At 40.7% G+C, this 16,475-nt stretch overlaps 1 protein-coding gene across 2 annotated transcripts in view; it reads left to right on the forward strand.

The window, feature by feature from the left end:
- LRRC1 (leucine rich repeat containing 1) overlaps window positions 1-16,475 on the forward strand; it is a 70,746-nt gene that overhangs the window by 45,895 nt on the left and 8,376 nt on the right. For both annotated transcript variants that reach the window (XM_083829223.1, XM_083829224.1), the window contains exons 5-10: window positions 1,881-1,937; window positions 3,492-3,555; window positions 4,286-4,360; window positions 6,021-6,165; window positions 9,023-9,141; window positions 10,168-10,251. In XM_083829223.1, the coding sequence (XP_083685349.1) occupies window positions 1,881-1,937; window positions 3,492-3,555; window positions 4,286-4,360; window positions 6,021-6,165; window positions 9,023-9,141; window positions 10,168-10,251 (544 nt within the window). The remainder of the gene's footprint in view (window positions 1-1,880; window positions 1,938-3,491; window positions 3,556-4,285; window positions 4,361-6,020; window positions 6,166-9,022; window positions 9,142-10,167; window positions 10,252-16,475) is intronic.

Raw genomic sequence — 16,475 nt, forward strand, 5'->3', positions numbered from 1 at the left:
TCCCAGTTTAATGATACAGTGAGACAGGCTGAGGAGGTGGCTCCCAGCTTCTTGCTGTTGAACGTGGTTTTGCTGACAAAAATTTCTGTTTAACCACAGCCAAAGTGGTGTCTGATGTAAGAAGAGAAATTAAGAGATTGCACCATTTTACTCATCGACACTTCAACGTGATGGGGAGGGAGATAAGTAGATGAAGGATGCTTTGTAAACACGAGATTACTTGCAGCTTGGTGGTGTGTGCATCCTTTTTGTATTCTCTTGATAAAAGTGGTTCGTGGGACCGACCTAATACAAGCTTGAAGAGAGTGGAAAGTCTGAAGGAATTGGAATCTATTGGAATAGATTTCTGGAGAGGAAACCTGTAAAGCAAATTGTTGTTGAAATCTGGAAGTGGTGGTAAGAGCAGACCCACATTATGAAACCTCTGGAGAAAAATGGTTCTCCGTCACTGCTTCCTTCTCCCCCTCCACTAGTTTGGTTTATGCAAGGATGTCAGGTATGTGTCCCATCCTCCCTCATGTTTTATAATGTTAAAATTTTTATGTGAGAGCCCTATCTCGTGTCCCTGGAGAGATGGCTTCCTTACTACCTAGTTTCTGTCAAATGAGTTTGAATGACAGTGGTTGAGTTATTCTCACTTTTAATTGATTTTGTAATAAGCATCGACTTAAATGCTTTCACCCATATGGTGCGTTTTAACTGTTTTTATTCTGGAGGAACGCAGAGCCCTTTGGGTAAAATTTGCTCATTTTAAAAGCTGGGGAGGGCTGTTCAGGATGTAATCAAAGCTCCTTTGTGATTTCATTCAGTGTTTTCTGAATGCAATGCAAAATTGGTGCTTGATGAAGTAAGGTGTGTTTTTTTTCAGACAGCATCCAAATTCAATTTGTGAAAAATCTTCTGTCCCTTTTCATAGCTCATTACATCGATTATGTTCCCTTCGCTGCTTATATAGCTGCGTTGGAGTCACAAAATGAAGGTTTTTCTTCAGTTTTATTCAGGGTATCGGCTGCTTTTCTACTAGAGCTAACTAGCGATTGAGTGATTCAGTATGTTGGTATTGTTTGAAGTGGAAACAAAATTCCAATTTTATATGGCCTTAATAGATGTTTTTGTTTTTCTGAGGCGTACAAACAAAAACATTTTGGCTTTGAATTTAACAGGTGTTTCAAATTGGGTGGAATTGTTTTTATTTTCATCTAGATATTATTTAAGGCACAAGACATCGTCCCCCTCCCCTGCACACCAAGGCAGAACACATCCTGTTGTAGGGAACTGCTTATTTGTAGTCACCATATCTGATTTGTCTTTTTCCCTAGGACGCTGAAGGATTAGAGCAGATTATAGTGTTGGGATAATGTCTGACTCCTTGTGTTCCATTTAGTCATAAATAAAACCCTGAAAAATCTGAATGTTGCTATGGTGATGTTAGTAAAAGCCTGGGATATGGAGTAGTGAGCTGCTTAGGAGCATAATGTCACTTACGTTAATGAGCGTGCTGTAGTTAGAGTGGTGATGATGAGTTTACCTGATGCTCTCCAACTTCTGTAGCCCGTGACGGATTCTGAAAGCAAAGACGTAAATTCGTGTCATGCATATGCTCCGTTTAGTAATTTGCAACTACCGGCCTTTTGACAAGTGGAAAATTGTCTTTTGTCTGTTTACTTTCTAGTTTTAGTATTTTGAAGTATCGCAGAAAAACAAGCAAAGGCTTCCCCTCTTGGTATGCTTCGCTTCACATGACGGTCTGATTGAGTTAAAAACCAAACAGCTCACAGCAGATTTTTGTTTTAAACTATGTAAACACTGTTTTTTTTTCTTCTGAAAGCGTAGAATATAAAAAGACTGCATTAAAATGTGTTTTTTATTTTATTTTTTAGTCTTTATAACCTGGCTTCACTGGAACTTAGAGAAAATTTGCTGACATATTTACCTGAGTAAGTGACATTTTGAATGTTTGATTATGTTTAGAGTAAAATGTTCTTATTCTAAAAATTTGCTAACGTCTGAAACTGAATGACAGCTAGAAAAAATGCTCAGTGCAGATTGAAAACGTTTATGGGATACAGCTTTGTTTTAATAACACTTAGTTACATCCATTCTTTCTAGCTGTAATTGATTAGTTGCAGGCATCTGCAGTCTGTGTAGATTGTTTCTTCTCTGTGTAACTATTCTGTCTAAAATACAGCAACACTAAACGTTTCTTCCTGCATGCGTTGAACTAATGCATCAGCAGTGGGAGGGGTAGTTTGGATTGCTCCCATGCTGAAATTTCATAACTGTGAAAGCAGGATAATGGGATCTCAGAGTTTTCAATTCTGAATTGCTGTATGGACCTTCATGAAATTTAAATAAGCATTCATTTGGGGACTTGAGTAAACAAAAGCTTCAAAAACCTGGAGATCAAAGCCTTTATGAAAAAACAGGCCTACTGATGTCTGAAGTCCGACTCCGCCCCCAGCGGTTTTTGGGGAAGAAAATCTAGATGTCTCTATACTGTCTGCATTGTGGTCGAGGAGTTGGTGCTCTTTCATAAGATTAATCAGTTAGTTAAGATTAATCAGTTAAACAGTTTGGGGATCCATTTTGGCTGCTTGGAAGAAGCTTTTTATTTCTGTAGTGAAGTAGTTTCCTTTCTTCACTGCCCGGCTGCTTCTTGCAGGAGCTCCCATGAATTCTGTTCAGCTTGTTTAAATCATCTAGAGTATAATGTAATATATGTAAGCTATTTTAATCAGAATCTGTTCCCTAGTTACATTTGGGTCCCTTTTGTCCTGTCAATCTCCCCAGTATCTCTGTTGCAATTGTTTATAGCTGTGAGCCACAAGGAACTTTAAATGTCAGTGATCAGAAATTATGAATTACGAGCAAGGTTTCTCCATTCAGTGTCAGAATTAACCTATCGTAAATGTTGGCAATTTTATTGCTACTGGATGGAAAATTTGGCGTGTCAGTAATGTAACTGACAGCTCTCTGGTTTTTGTGCTACTGCAGCTTTGGAGCAGGTAAGCAAAAGCTCTACAGAAGAAGAATGCTTTTGAAGTAGGAAAGGATCTATTAATGTTCTCTGTGTCTGTTCATGTTCCGAAAACCTCTTTTACATCCTTTTGGGGTTTAGGTACTGTCACATGTGGCCACTATGTGGGATTTCTATTCAGTTGTGTAACTGTAAATGCTCCCTAAAAAGAAATCTAACCAACTGTATTAAACTATATGGCACTGTCCACCTCAAAGACTGATAGATAAAATCAAGGATAATGATTTGGTTGCCTGTACTATGTTTTATGTTTCAAAGGCATACGATTATGCTAACAAACCAAATTATTTTTTCAGTAAGATATTTCTCTAAGTAGTCCATGCCCGGTAAAATAACTGTCTGTCTACAATGTGTTGTAATTTGAAATATGAGTTTCAGTAAAATGAGCTCATTCAAATACGTTTGGTTTCTGTTGGTTTAGTCTGATGCGGTTTTGTTTTGACTTATCTCATAGATCGCTTGCCCAGCTGCAGCGACTAGAAGAACTTGATTTAGGAAACAATGAACTTTATCACTTGGTAAGAGAACATGCCACTGAAAGTGCACATTGGTCTTGTTTCACGCGTAATTTAAATTAAACAGGCCATGGGATGTCCAAAACTGAGAAGAATATGTGGAGGGGAGAGTCTTTCTATATATGCAGATAAATTTTGGCAGTGAGATAGACCTTCCCATATCTGCTGCATCTTGTTCAGTGGAATATTACTTTGCCTGAACAATTTCTGCACCTGTTCCCTAGAAAATGAGCGCTCCACAGACTTTTTCAATGGAAAAAATGAAAGCGTGGAAGGGCGCAAACTGCACTTGCAGTTGAAGTGAACACATGAACATTAGTTGGAAACTGGAAGGGGGGAGCACAGATAAATGCTCTGCTATATTTCCAGGGGGGCAGTGGGAATCTCTGGGATAGGGTAGAGGCAAACTTTGGGGTTTCAGTGTCTTAAATTGTGGCAGACAGGTCTACCAGAAAATACGTCACCTCCCTTAAGCTGACTCAATCAAATGTTGGATTTGCAGTAGATGAAGAGTTTGCATGCAATTTGTTAGTGCGTGTCAGGTGAAGTATTGTAGGTTATTAAGGTACGGCAGGTAATTTGTCTGGTGGAGTTCCCAAATGCTTCCAGTCACTCTTGCTGCATTGGACTGTAGTGTGTGTAGTAAGGATTGGTTTACTCAAACTGTAATTATGGGATGGCTGTTTGGTTGAAAGTCCCGTGTTGTTTGACATTATTACTTTTTGTGTTATAGCCAGAAACAATTGGTGCACTTTTCAATCTTAAAGACCTCTGGTTGGATGGAAACCAATTAGCTGAAATACCTCAGGTAAAGATGGGCTCTAACGATATTGTATTGAAAATATTTTTAAAAGAAAACCTTGTCATTTATACCTAAAGGGAGACAATCTAAAATTGACTTGTTTTCACGGTTCACTTTGCCTGGATTTGGTTTTGGATGTTTAAGGGTTTTCTCTTCCTCTTCAAAGGATTATACATGATACTGTGCTGTCAGACACTTTCTTTTAGATGTTTCGACAAAGGAGTTGTTTGATAATAGACACTTTGTTCTGTTTATAGAATGACACATCCTCTGTTCACAATCCCGGTGCAATGATCAGGGAACCACTAATTGGCTGAGCTAACCTTCGCTTTTTATTATTATTTTTTTATATCTATCTAAACTGAAATTTTCAGTGATAAAACTGCTGCCACGAATAGAAATTTTGATCTGTGCAGGCAAATCCCCCATCTGACATCAGTTGTGAGGAGAGGGGCCTTAGCATTTAAATCTCGGAGCACTCTAAAGTCTCCTTCCTCTGAACAAGGATAACGTGTGGAAGGGTTTCTTCTTCCTTCAGAGCCAAGTCAAAACCTGTTTTCTCCTGTTGCTTGTGCAGCTTGCTGTTATTTGCTGTATTGATCTCATTGTCAACAGTGTAACTTGGAATTTGGTTATAGGTTAGTGACTTTGTTGTTGTTGGCCTGGCCTAACAATTTTGAAGTGCACGTTCTTAAACACTGATAATCATTCATAAAAGGTCAAGCGTGACTTCGGCAACTGTTTTCATTGAAGCTGGCCATAACCGTGCATTTTGTGTGATGTCCAAAGGATGAACTTGTAGGAGTAAGGGCTGTGTGTTACATGAAAGATTCTCTTGAGAGGCAAACATTTTGTAAACAGAAGGAGTGATCTTGGGAGTTAGGATCAAGGCTGTCCCGGTATGAAAATTGCATATATGTAAGAATAAAGGAAAGAATAAACCTCCTTCATTCCCCTGCTGTTCTGTTCCCCTGCAGATGATTTAGATGAATAAAATGTGACCTATTCTAGAACATGTACGGGGGGGGTGTGTACGTGGAGAAAGGGAGGGTGCTGTGATAGCTTATAGGGAGAACGGTATTTCTCTGTCAGACTTTTAAGCTAATTGTCAGGTTATCACTGTAAAAATTTAGTAATCGCTAATAATTGTAGATGATAGCAGTGTAACTTGTCCCTTGGAAGATGCTTGCTAGAGCAACACTCCCATTCCTGTTTCTACATTTGTTGCAGCAGGGAGATGTGAAGATAGGAAATCCCTAGATGTCATGGCATGTTGCTGTATCAGCCAGGAGAGACTAATCCGAATTTGCCTAGGGTTAATTGGGAGGGGCAGACTTTAATTATGTGGAGGTTGATAATCTGTAGTTCTGAAAAAACAACTTTGCAGTCTTTACTTGAAGAAAACTCCAGTTTGGGTTGGTGCTTGCCTGGGTGTGCTTCGCATACCTTGTCTGATTACTGAGGCCAGTTGTAATATTTAGAATAAGAAACCCCAACTGAATCGCTCGGTTGGGTTATCATGGAAAATTTAGCTACCTCCTTTCTTCAGCACTTAGAGGTCACGCAAAGAGTTGCTTTTCTTTCTGGAATTTCACTGTGATAGTACATTTTTCAAATTGCTTTGCTGCATGTTTGAACACGACTTAAATTTCATCTTGTGTCGCAGGAAGTAGGAAACCTGAAAAACCTGCTTTGTCTGGATGTTTCTGAAAATAAATTGGAATGCCTTCCTGAAGAAATTAATGGTCTGACTTCTTTAACAGACTTGCTTGTTTCTCAGAACTTAATTCAGGTCCTACCTGATGGCATTGGTAAGTACAAGGTGAATGTTGCCATGCAGAACCATTTAATCCTCTGCAAATTGGAAGTTGCTTGTTTTTAAGTCTTTTGAAGTCTTCTCTTTCTGTGTAAGAGATGAGTTTTTCTTAGCTTTTTTTTTTTTTCCTTAGTGTGAAATACATAGCTCTCTTAATTTTGCATTTTAATTGTCAGCATAATGAGTACCTCTTAATTCTTTTTTGGCCTGCACTTGATAGCTACCAGAACAAAATAAAAGTTAATGTCCTCTCTGTTCTTACTGTGTCCACGTCACAGTCATAACTCTTCAGCAGTGTAAAATTCTGGCTTGTAACATGCTGTAGGTCCCTTGATAACATTGATTGACAGTATCACTACAAAAAAGACATCCTCTTTAGTGGGATGTGTAATTATCTTGAACTGAACAATGTGGTTAATCCTGTACTGAACCCAGTGAAAGGCTGTTCCAGCTTCAGCCTTCACCCTTGAGGATCCAAATTACAACCTTTCTGTGCCTGACCCTTTATAACAGGTTTAGTAATTGAGGAATGTTTCCTGAAGCGTTACCAGTACCTTTTTAAAGGCAAATATTTTTGCCAATGCAGTAGTTAGTGACACATTGTTTCTTTACTGCTCATGAGCTGTTTTTCCAGAATGTTTCATGTTGGAAGAGCATTCCTTGCCAGGTGCTTTTTTCAAAAAGGTAGTGGAAGGAGGATTTGTGAATTTGGTTTAAATGAGAATGTTGAAAAGAATGGACAGACCTCCCCGTTCTCTCTGTATGCTGTGTAAGCCTGAGAAAAGATAAATGTTTCTCTAGAAATTAAATCTAGGGGTGTGGGGTGAGTATTGTGGGTCCTACAGTTGATCAGCGTGTGCTTGGTAGGTGGCTGCAGCAGCCCTTTCTGATGACCTGAGCTGGGCAGTACAGTTTTGTACATCAGAAATGGTGCTTTATCTTCTGAGAGGGTACAGAGCACGCAGCTTGCAAGAGGGGAGCTTGTCTATAACACCAGTTGGTGGACAAGAGGAGCTGCCTGTTCCTGAGAACCCTGTTAAATGCAGGTCTGTTGCTGGGGAAGGCGACTGTGAAGGGCCAGGCCTCGTTTGTGTCAGTTTTGTAATGTTTTTTTGAATGTGCTTTTGTCATAAGCACAAAAAATGTGCTACTTAGGTGACTATAATAAGTTACTTGTGTTTGGAAAATTGAGTAGGGATGCACTACTCACTCTTCTTGTGTAATACTGGAACGTGTCAAGTGAATTTGAGAAAATGTGGCATTGTGATTGATGCAAACCTCACTGGTCTCTGTGGAAGCTTTTGGGAGGAGCTCAGCTGCTTGCTGAACTGTTGGTTGGACTGCTGGATCTGGAGAAGTCATCTGGTGCAGGCTCCTGCTCAGAGCAGGGCTCTGACCACTGCCAGTAAGTCGCACCAGCTGTAGCAGTTCTGCCAGGTCTCTGAAGCCCCTGACCAGGGCTGCTCCAGCATCCCCCCGGGCAGCCTGTGTCAGTGCAGCACCACCTCCCCCTGAGGAAGCTTCTCCTGATGTCCCACTGGGACCTCCCACGCTTGAATTTGTGGCCATTGCTGTCTCACCTGCCACTGCAGAACAGTTTGGCTCTGTCATCTTTGTACCTGTCCCTTGAGTAGTTGTGGGCTGCTCCCTGATGCCTCCTTGGCTGCCTTTTTGCTGGGGTAAACAAAGCCAGCTCCTTCATCCTCAGCTCTCATTGTATCCCTGCTGCCTCAGCAGCTTCGTGCGGGGCCCCCATCCCCTTCTCCACACTGCGATGTAAAACTGAGCCTGCTTTTACAGGTGTGGCCTCAACAGTGCCCAGGAGATGAAATACAGTAACTTCTGTTGATCTGCTGGCTGAAATTACCTCCTAATGTAGCCCATTTACTTTTTACTTCATTTCTGGTGCCATCTCACTGCTAATCCATATCCTGGTGTCCGCTGTAGTCCTCAGGTCATTTCCAGCAAGGCTCCTGTACAGCCAGTCACTCCCCAGCCTGTACAGGTTATTCTGTCCAGGTGCAGAGCTCCGTGCGTCACCTTGCTGGACCCCAGGTTTTCTTTTTAGGTGGCTGCCTTTCTGTGCATCAGCCATGTCTTCATGATTTAGCATCAGCAGCAAGTTTGATGTGCTGGCTTATTGGAACTATTGTGGACAGTGGGGATGAGCAGGGAGGCGTCAGCAACTAATGTCTGTTGAATTCTCTGCCCTGGGCTCTGTCTGGGTCAGCTCTGCCTTGCACAGCTCATGAAAGATCATTCTGGCATAAAGGAGCTTTCTGCCCTGAAATAGTATTTTGGCCTTCCTGGAGAGAAGACCTTCAAAGAAGTTTGGTCTCTGTTCTAAAAAATAAACTTGGGTTTCGTGTTTGACTGACTGGGTTGTATATTAGGACAAAGACTTGATCCTGTTTGGGTTTGGGCATTTACTTCAGTGTAAGCCTTTGTTATTATGAGTGAGTAGACAGGTGATCTTCTAAACATTCCTTTATTAGTAAACATGGAATAATTGAGGGGGAAAACAAATTTTTCCCCTGTTTATAGGCCTTTGGGAAGACACTTAACTTTTAGTCCTTGCCTTTAGAAGGAGTACCATTCAGACTGCAATTTTAATACAACTTAATATGCTGAAATATGACTATTACATCATTGAATTCATATTCAAGATCAACAAACTTGCAAAAATATTACAAGCGCCAAGTGAAGCACTGCTTGAATTTTTATTACGTGAAAAAAATATTTCATTGGGTTAAAGAATTTCTGAAAGGTTTATGGCAGAATGATTTTTCTATAATTAAAGCAGGGTATCCGAGGTCACTAAGCCAAACAAATGTGGTGTTCTTTCTGTCCAGGAAAATTGAGGAAACTATCCATTTTGAAGGTTGATCAGAACAAACTCATTCAACTAACAGATTCAATTGGAGACTGTGAAAGCCTTACAGAACTAGTTCTAACAGAAAACCAACTGCAGGTAAGTGTGGTCTTGACTGCTCAAATTGCTGGCAGTAGCAAGACCTGCTGCGAAGTGTTGATTCACTTAGCTTGGAAGTGAATCACCATCACTACTTGCTAAGTAGCAAGCTTCCTTTAGATGCATCTTATTTCTAACCTGTTAAATGAATGCTGAAGATCAAGTTGTGTGTAGTAAAAATTCTCCCACCAAAGGTCTAAGCAATTACATATTCACTCTTGAATCTTTCATGATCAGTAAGGGAATTGGAGCACCTGGAGTGCAGGTATCATTTACTTTGTTGTGTTTTTAATGTGGAGTTTGTGCTGCATTGTGCTTTTGCCAATTTTTGCTGTGCATTACCTGGATCAGACTGAACTGAATAGAACTGAATAGAAACCCCAAGTGCTGCAGAGCTACTGTTGCACTGTTCCTTGCTCTGCTGTTCTACTCCAGCCAGATAAATATGACAAATATGACATGTGGTCAATTAAAATGAAATTTCAAACTCCTTTCCACTAGGTGTTTCCTTCCGTTATTTTAAAATTGCCTTCACATGATGCTGACGCTTGAAATTGATAGTAGAAGTGTTTGTAAGAATCTGACATTGAGCATTTCTTAAGTTACGTTGGTGCTTGGGGAAATTAGGAGCTTAAGCCTGTTGGAAAGACACCTCTCCAGCGGTCAGTTCCTAGCACCTAACTGAGAGGTTTGCCTTTCAATTAGCTATTTAGTGACACTGAAGTTAGGTAATACGGACATCCTGCATGCATGCTTCTGTTAACAGCTGTTGTGCATCTGTCATCTTACTGCAGAGATAACATGAATTCACTCATGAGTTAGAAACTGAAATTCTTGAATGTTTCCTCTGCAAGATAAGACCTTGGAACAACTTTGGAAGGCACGTTAATAGCTGGGGATAGCTATGTGCCAGTTTTGAAAATCAATCGGTCTCTTAATTCGTTTTTAAATTGAGATAAGTTTTTTGTTCTGACTTTGTGAATTTACAAAATTAATTTGCTTATTCCTTTGTTTTTGTTGGCACAGACATTGCCGAAGAGCATCGGGAAACTAAAGAAGCTGAATAATTTGAATGCCGATAGAAACAAATTAACATCTTTGCCCAAAGAGGTAAGTCTTATGCAATTAACTTTAATTGATGTGATTATACAAACAAAAAACTCCGATTTCACATGCCTACAAGAAGTAACAGGCAGCTTTGAACCACTGGATATTCTTCCCAGAAAGATCACAGCTAGAAACTTCTCCATTAGCTCTGAACAGTGCAAAATCTGAAGAGTAGCTGCGGTGATTTGGTGGCTTGGAAGTGCAAAATTTGTTTGCACTTTAACAAAAAGGCCCAGATCTAATCAACTTGTAACTGGTAATTCCCAATGTGGATGTCAGGTCCAGCACTATTTGAGGACTGAAAGTTTTGTTTGAGTGAATACACTTTAAACATAGATATGTTCAGTGGTAGTATAAAAGCACTGCCAGGAGTCTTCCTAGCCTCTCTCCTGTGAGCAGGAGTGGAGGGATGGTTTCGAATTCTGAAAAATGATTGACAGTCTTCTTGGTTTTGGAGATCTCAGACTAATTTTACCTTTAAATGTGGGGACCTGAAGTGACTCACATCACTGATACCTGAAATGTTACAGCTATGATCATTAGGACTTCTTCACAGAATCACAGAACAGATGAGGTTAGAAGGAACCTCTGGAGGTCATCTGGTCCAGCCTCATGGCTCAAGCACAGAAACCTAGAGCAGGTTGCTTAGGACCTTGAAGATCTGTGAGGAGGGAAACTCCACATCTCTGGATCTCAGTCACTTTCACAGTAAAGAAGTGCTACCTGAAAGTGCTCCCTGAAGTGCTTCTTGTCCATCTTAACAGTGTACGGAATGAAAGGAGGCTAGAATTTCTGATGTGAAACTAAAAATATTGATGGCCTTATGAGTTTAGTTCAGCATTAAGTTCTGGAAAGAGGTAGGATTGATATTTAAATGAGAAAGCAGCATACTTGTGATAGGTTGGAGCATGTGATTGAGAGTTAGTTCCATTTGCACTACTGTTTCTCTGTTATTTTTGTCCAAGTAATTCTTCAATGACCAAGGTGTGAGCTTCGCTGGGTTGGTTACAGAGAAGGGGCTACACGATAGCCCTTAATGTTCCTTTCTGGTTTGGTTTGTAAATGTGTGTTTGAGTAGAGGCGAGGGAGGGAGGAGAAAGGTGTGAGTACTACAGCTTCCCTGGCAGGACAGTGTCTCCTCCGCAGAGGTGCTACTAGTTCTAAAGAGAAAATTACTGAGGGCGTACCCAGACGGATTGCATAAATGCTAGCAAGCGACGGGATCTTGGGAAAACTGTTTCTGGGTTGGGATCTAATGACAGTTTGATCTTGTGCTCATTCAGCAGAAAGCTTTCCATGTCTTTACAAAGACCTTAATACATTTCATGAGTGTCCTAAGCAATCTGTACTTGAGACTTGTACAATTTTGTGTCTGGTGTAGCTTTAAACAGAATTGGGCTGTTATAGCGTGGAAGGTTTTACTGATGTGCTGTGGTTGGTCATTAATATGTTATGTAGTGTGTAAGCACTTTTCTTAGTTAATGATGAGGGGAAATCTTCCAGATAATGCATGCGTATTTAGAGCGAGTTGAAACTTAGGATGCGTTGAGTGTGAAGCATCACAGGGAAAACAGTATATCATCTATTTGCTATACAGGGAGAGGAACTTGCTATCCTGTGGGGGACAATGTGTAAGAGAAACTGGTGGTATCTGTAGAGTCTTGGAGATAGTGTATTAGGCCTGTCGCAAGGGGGAAGGTGTATTAGGGCAGAAAGTGTGGCTTGGAAGGAGCAGGGGCAAGAATAGAGGAGGAGGCTTGGATTGAGACTCAGTTAAAACAGGATAAATATGGGGTATGTCTGTTTGGGAGAGGTAACAGAATTGAGGGTTTGGTACAGGAAAAAGAAGGTATTGGTGCTGAACAAGAAACAGGGGACTTGGAATCAGAAGTGGATGGCAGAGGTAGAAAGCATTGCCCAGTCAGTGAAGGAGCGGGGATACGAAAGGGTGAAGTGAAGAATGGGAATGTGTGTGGAGACCATTCCTGCACGCAGGACTTCTGGTATTGGAGAGAAAGGGGAGGGGGCACTTGCACAAGGGGTGGTATAAAGTAGGGGACAAGTCTGTGTTTGGGGGTGCTGGCTGATGAGGAAACGAAAGGTGGTAACTGGAATGAGATGAGCTGAGAAACTGTAGAGAGTCCTTGAAACAGAGATAGGAGGGGGTGATTCACAGCGAGCTTGGCAGAAAAACAGAGGAAACAGCTCCTTGGCATCCACGTCTTTGAAATAGATTGTTGTGGTTTTTTGTTTGTTTGTTTTTCTGTAAAGGTCTCCACACCTAAATGTGTTTCTCATTTGAGCAAACACTTTGAGATCACATGTAAGAGAATGTTTCATTAAAGTATGTTTTGCTTTTGCTTTTGTTAAAGGAAGTTAGTCCTTCTCTAACTGGAGGGTTGTATCCACCCTCTGGATCAGTTGGTTTGAATTCTGAGCTAGTAATGGCAACATATATAAATAGCTGGTGCAGTGGTAGAGGCAAATGATCTTCTTCCCTTTGGGTGGCAGGGAGGAACAATTTGGTGTTCTGGTGGCATGTTCTGTTTCTACTTTCCTTCTCATAATTACTGATTTGGGAAAAAAAACTAAAGCAAAATGCGTTGACAGAGCACGTAAACTGAAAAACACACCACCATTTTTTGTTTCTTGGAACACTCTGCTTGATAGTGAGAAAGCATACTGTCCTTTCCACTTATTTCCGTCTCAAACTGACTAATTAATACTTCAAGCCAGCCACTAGCCTGCTGTGTGTTGCTTAAGATGTCTCCTGAGATGGTGTGATGAAGATTGGGGTCTCAGACCTTTACATGTCCATCAGTATTAGTAGCTGTATGCTGGTTCCCCCTTAACAGAAGCAGAGTTAAGTATAAAAGTGGAGCGTGCATTACAGATACTCTTGCTTGGTATATTCCTCTATTTTCCCTTCTCCTTTCTCTCTTCCTTTCTGAGCTTTACAGAACTGCTAGACCAGCTGTGCAGCTGTGGTCTTCATCCGTATAAAAAATGGGCGTGGGACATGGTTTTACTGATTTATCTTGGATAAAGGGGGGCAAAGATGCAGGGTCTGGTAAAATGCATATAGAAAAAGTGGAGATTTATGCTATAGAAAAGAACGCATGCAACTGATGCCATGTTTACACACTGGTATCTTTATTGTTCCATCCAGAATTGTTCCTGTAGCAAAGAGAATGTTTATAGGTATAATGGCAGAAATTGTGTGCCTGCTGTAATATTATAATATAGTCTGGTGAGATAACTTATGAATTCTAGCTTTTTTTTATTTCATTCCTAGCAGTTTACTCGGATTAGATTTTGGGTCAGCCTGGCAAACCATTACACTGTCAGATTGCTTCTGTGCACACTTGTAAAACCGGTCTCCACCTTTTGGTGTAACATTTCCTGACTTGGGATTATTGAGGAATTCGCTTGCGATACCCCTTCAAAGTTCCTGGTTCAAAGGTTCTTCTGGATGTGGTGTTGGTATATAAGGCAAAATGTGAAACAGCTGAACGCCTGACAAAGGCTTGAGTCACAGATTTCATCTTCAGTATCTCATCTTGCAGCTTGATCCCTCTCTCGGTGAACTGAGTAGTGAAACAGACTTCAGCAAGAACAGAGTATGTCTAAACCTGTTCGTAGTTACAAATGTTTTTCCCCTTCTACTTGAAAGACCTGCCTGGTGACTCTTTTGTATTGAAATCCCACCCTGGCACTGGAACGCTGGTGAAACTGGTGTGTTGATTTTGGCACTTACATAAATAACCTCCTTGGAATGTTTTCCAGTTCGTGTGCTTTCATTAATGAGTCTCTACAACTTGCAGAGATCTGGTAATGTGTCCTTCCTGGCTCTGAGGTGTATTGTGGCTGAGAATTAGTACTACAGGAGGTGAAACTGTAGGGATTCCTTGGCAATAACCGTGCTTTTTACATTTCTATTTTTTTTCAGCAAGTTGGGGCTGTTCTGTTGTTTCTGTTTTTGCCTTCCTATGCTCTCCCCTCATTTCTGTAAATGTGTTTCTCAAAGAGAAAAAAGGCATTAGGGAAAAATGCAGGAAAACTTGTCTTGAAGCAGATGGCAGGGAAGCTCTGTTGCTGTGCTCCTCGTGCACTATTCACTGGTGGTGCAGGAGATACTAAAGTGTGTCTGTAGAAGATTCTCCTAGCCAATTTAAAGTTAGTAATAGTTGATACTGCTACTTATAGTGAATTGGGCAGTTTCTTCCATGTCTAAATATATTCTGTGCTTGCCATTAAAGAATTAATCCATATTATCTGGGCCAAGGAAAATTCTGACATTATTTGCTCTGAATCCAAACAAAATTTTGGTTATGACACCCTGGAAAAGGTTTTACAACAGAACAGGAACTGTGTTTAAATTTCCAGTGCATTTATCTGAGTTCTAAAAGCCTGGTGAGAGGTCTTGATGCTGTCAGCTGTACTGAGAGTTAAATAAAAGAGATGTCACTGGGCCTCAACTAGTCATGTACTAAATCATAATTGTAGTATTTGTCACAACGGTGTATTTTTTATATTTTTTTTATACCCGTGTGAAAGAGTCTAACTGTTAAAGGACAGTAGAATTGAGTCATAGCATTTAAGCAGTTAACAGATGCTGAGACCAAAAGGTGTTATTCAATTAAAGTAACTTCAAGGTCTTTTAAGTTTCCCACCTTTAATCTGTGCTTTGGTTTTAGAGCACTGGCAAGATGAGGATGTGTCATAGTAATCAGTGAGATTTGCTCAGTGATGATGAATGGCTGTAACTGTTCAGCTGGGCTCGCGAGGAACCAAAAGGGCGTTCTTGGGAGGGATCTAAAAGGGAAGACAGAGGCGAATCTGTAAACTCTTCATGGGTTTATCTACAGAAAGCTGCAATTCAGGTGCAGTGGTGTCACCAGCAGGAAAAACAAACGGCAACCATAAGGTTATCGTAACAGAAAAGTGCAGCTAAAGACATATGATAAAAAAAAATATGCAACTGATGCAGGTGTTAGAACAGCAACCTGTCTGCAGTAGAAAAATGGAGTCATCAGCACCATCAGCAGAGAAGTGATGTGCTAAACTTACAGTTCTGGGGGATTGTTTAAGATGAACTGGTACTAGGTATGTGGATGTCAAAAACCAGGAAGCTGAAGTGATGGATGCTGGTCGCTCTCAGAACATAGAGGGGAGTTTCAGCAGCCAAGTTAACTTGTTCTCTGTGTGTGTCCAAGTCTTACTGTTTCTCCAGAACAAAGAAGCTGATGAAAGATGAATATCAGAGTGAGACAGAAGAACAACATAACCACCAAAGCCTCTCTAAGGGTAGAGTTTTGTGTGGGACCTAGAGAGGTCTTAGTGACACTCATACTCTGCAGAGAGCCCACCAGATGCAAATAAGCAGTTCTGTTGAGACTTTACAGTACTTCAAAAATCAACGATCGCAAAATTAGCCTTTCATATTAACGATCATTTTCTACCTTAGATTCAGTCTGACCATTGTTTTTTTGTTTTTGTTTTTAACCTGGAGTTTTAATTGACTGTTCTCTGGAGATGGTGAGATGAGACAAGTAAATAACTCTTGCAAAAGTGGCTAGAATGCAACAATTCTTTAAAGTGTTATGACTTAGACAAACACAAGTCATTTGAGACATTTTCCTGATGTCCAGTTCCCCTCAGAAGGATGTGAGGACCTATTAAACCTCCAGGCTTTGGAGCAGTTATTCACGTGCCCAGAACTAAGCACATGCTTGTCCATTAAGCAAAGTCTTGTGCTCGAAATGAACGATGTGCTTAACTGTTAAGTGGGCTTGTGGTCCAAAATGTGTACTTGGTGCCTACGTCACGGTTTGGCGAGGTCTGTTGTAAGCATGTGATCACACCCAGGGAAAGCATGAGCAGTGTGTGCCTGGCTCTTTGTCAGTCGATGACTTTAAGCCAAACCAGCAAAGTTCCGATATTGTACTACTTCATAGTGGTCACGGTGATGTGTTTCTTTCAGCTTGCCGTTTGGTGTGTGCGTTGTGCCTCGATGATACCACTTTGGTTTTTCAAGTGTTGGACCTGATGTCTTTCTGTAATGCTGAACGAGTCCAATCTTTTTTGAAAGGACAAAGATTTTAGTTTTTTTAAACTGTCAGCCTGTCTTTTTTTCTCTGTGATACCCTGCCTGATGCTAACTGCTTGTTAGATGCTGTCTGTGTTTTTGAAAAAGTTTCGTACAAAGGTTTCTGTATTGCCCCTCA

This window comes from Anser anser, assembly GCF_964211835.1.
Source record: "Anser anser genome assembly, chromosome: 3".
Taxonomy (NCBI): domain Eukaryota; kingdom Metazoa; phylum Chordata; class Aves; order Anseriformes; family Anatidae; genus Anser; species Anser anser.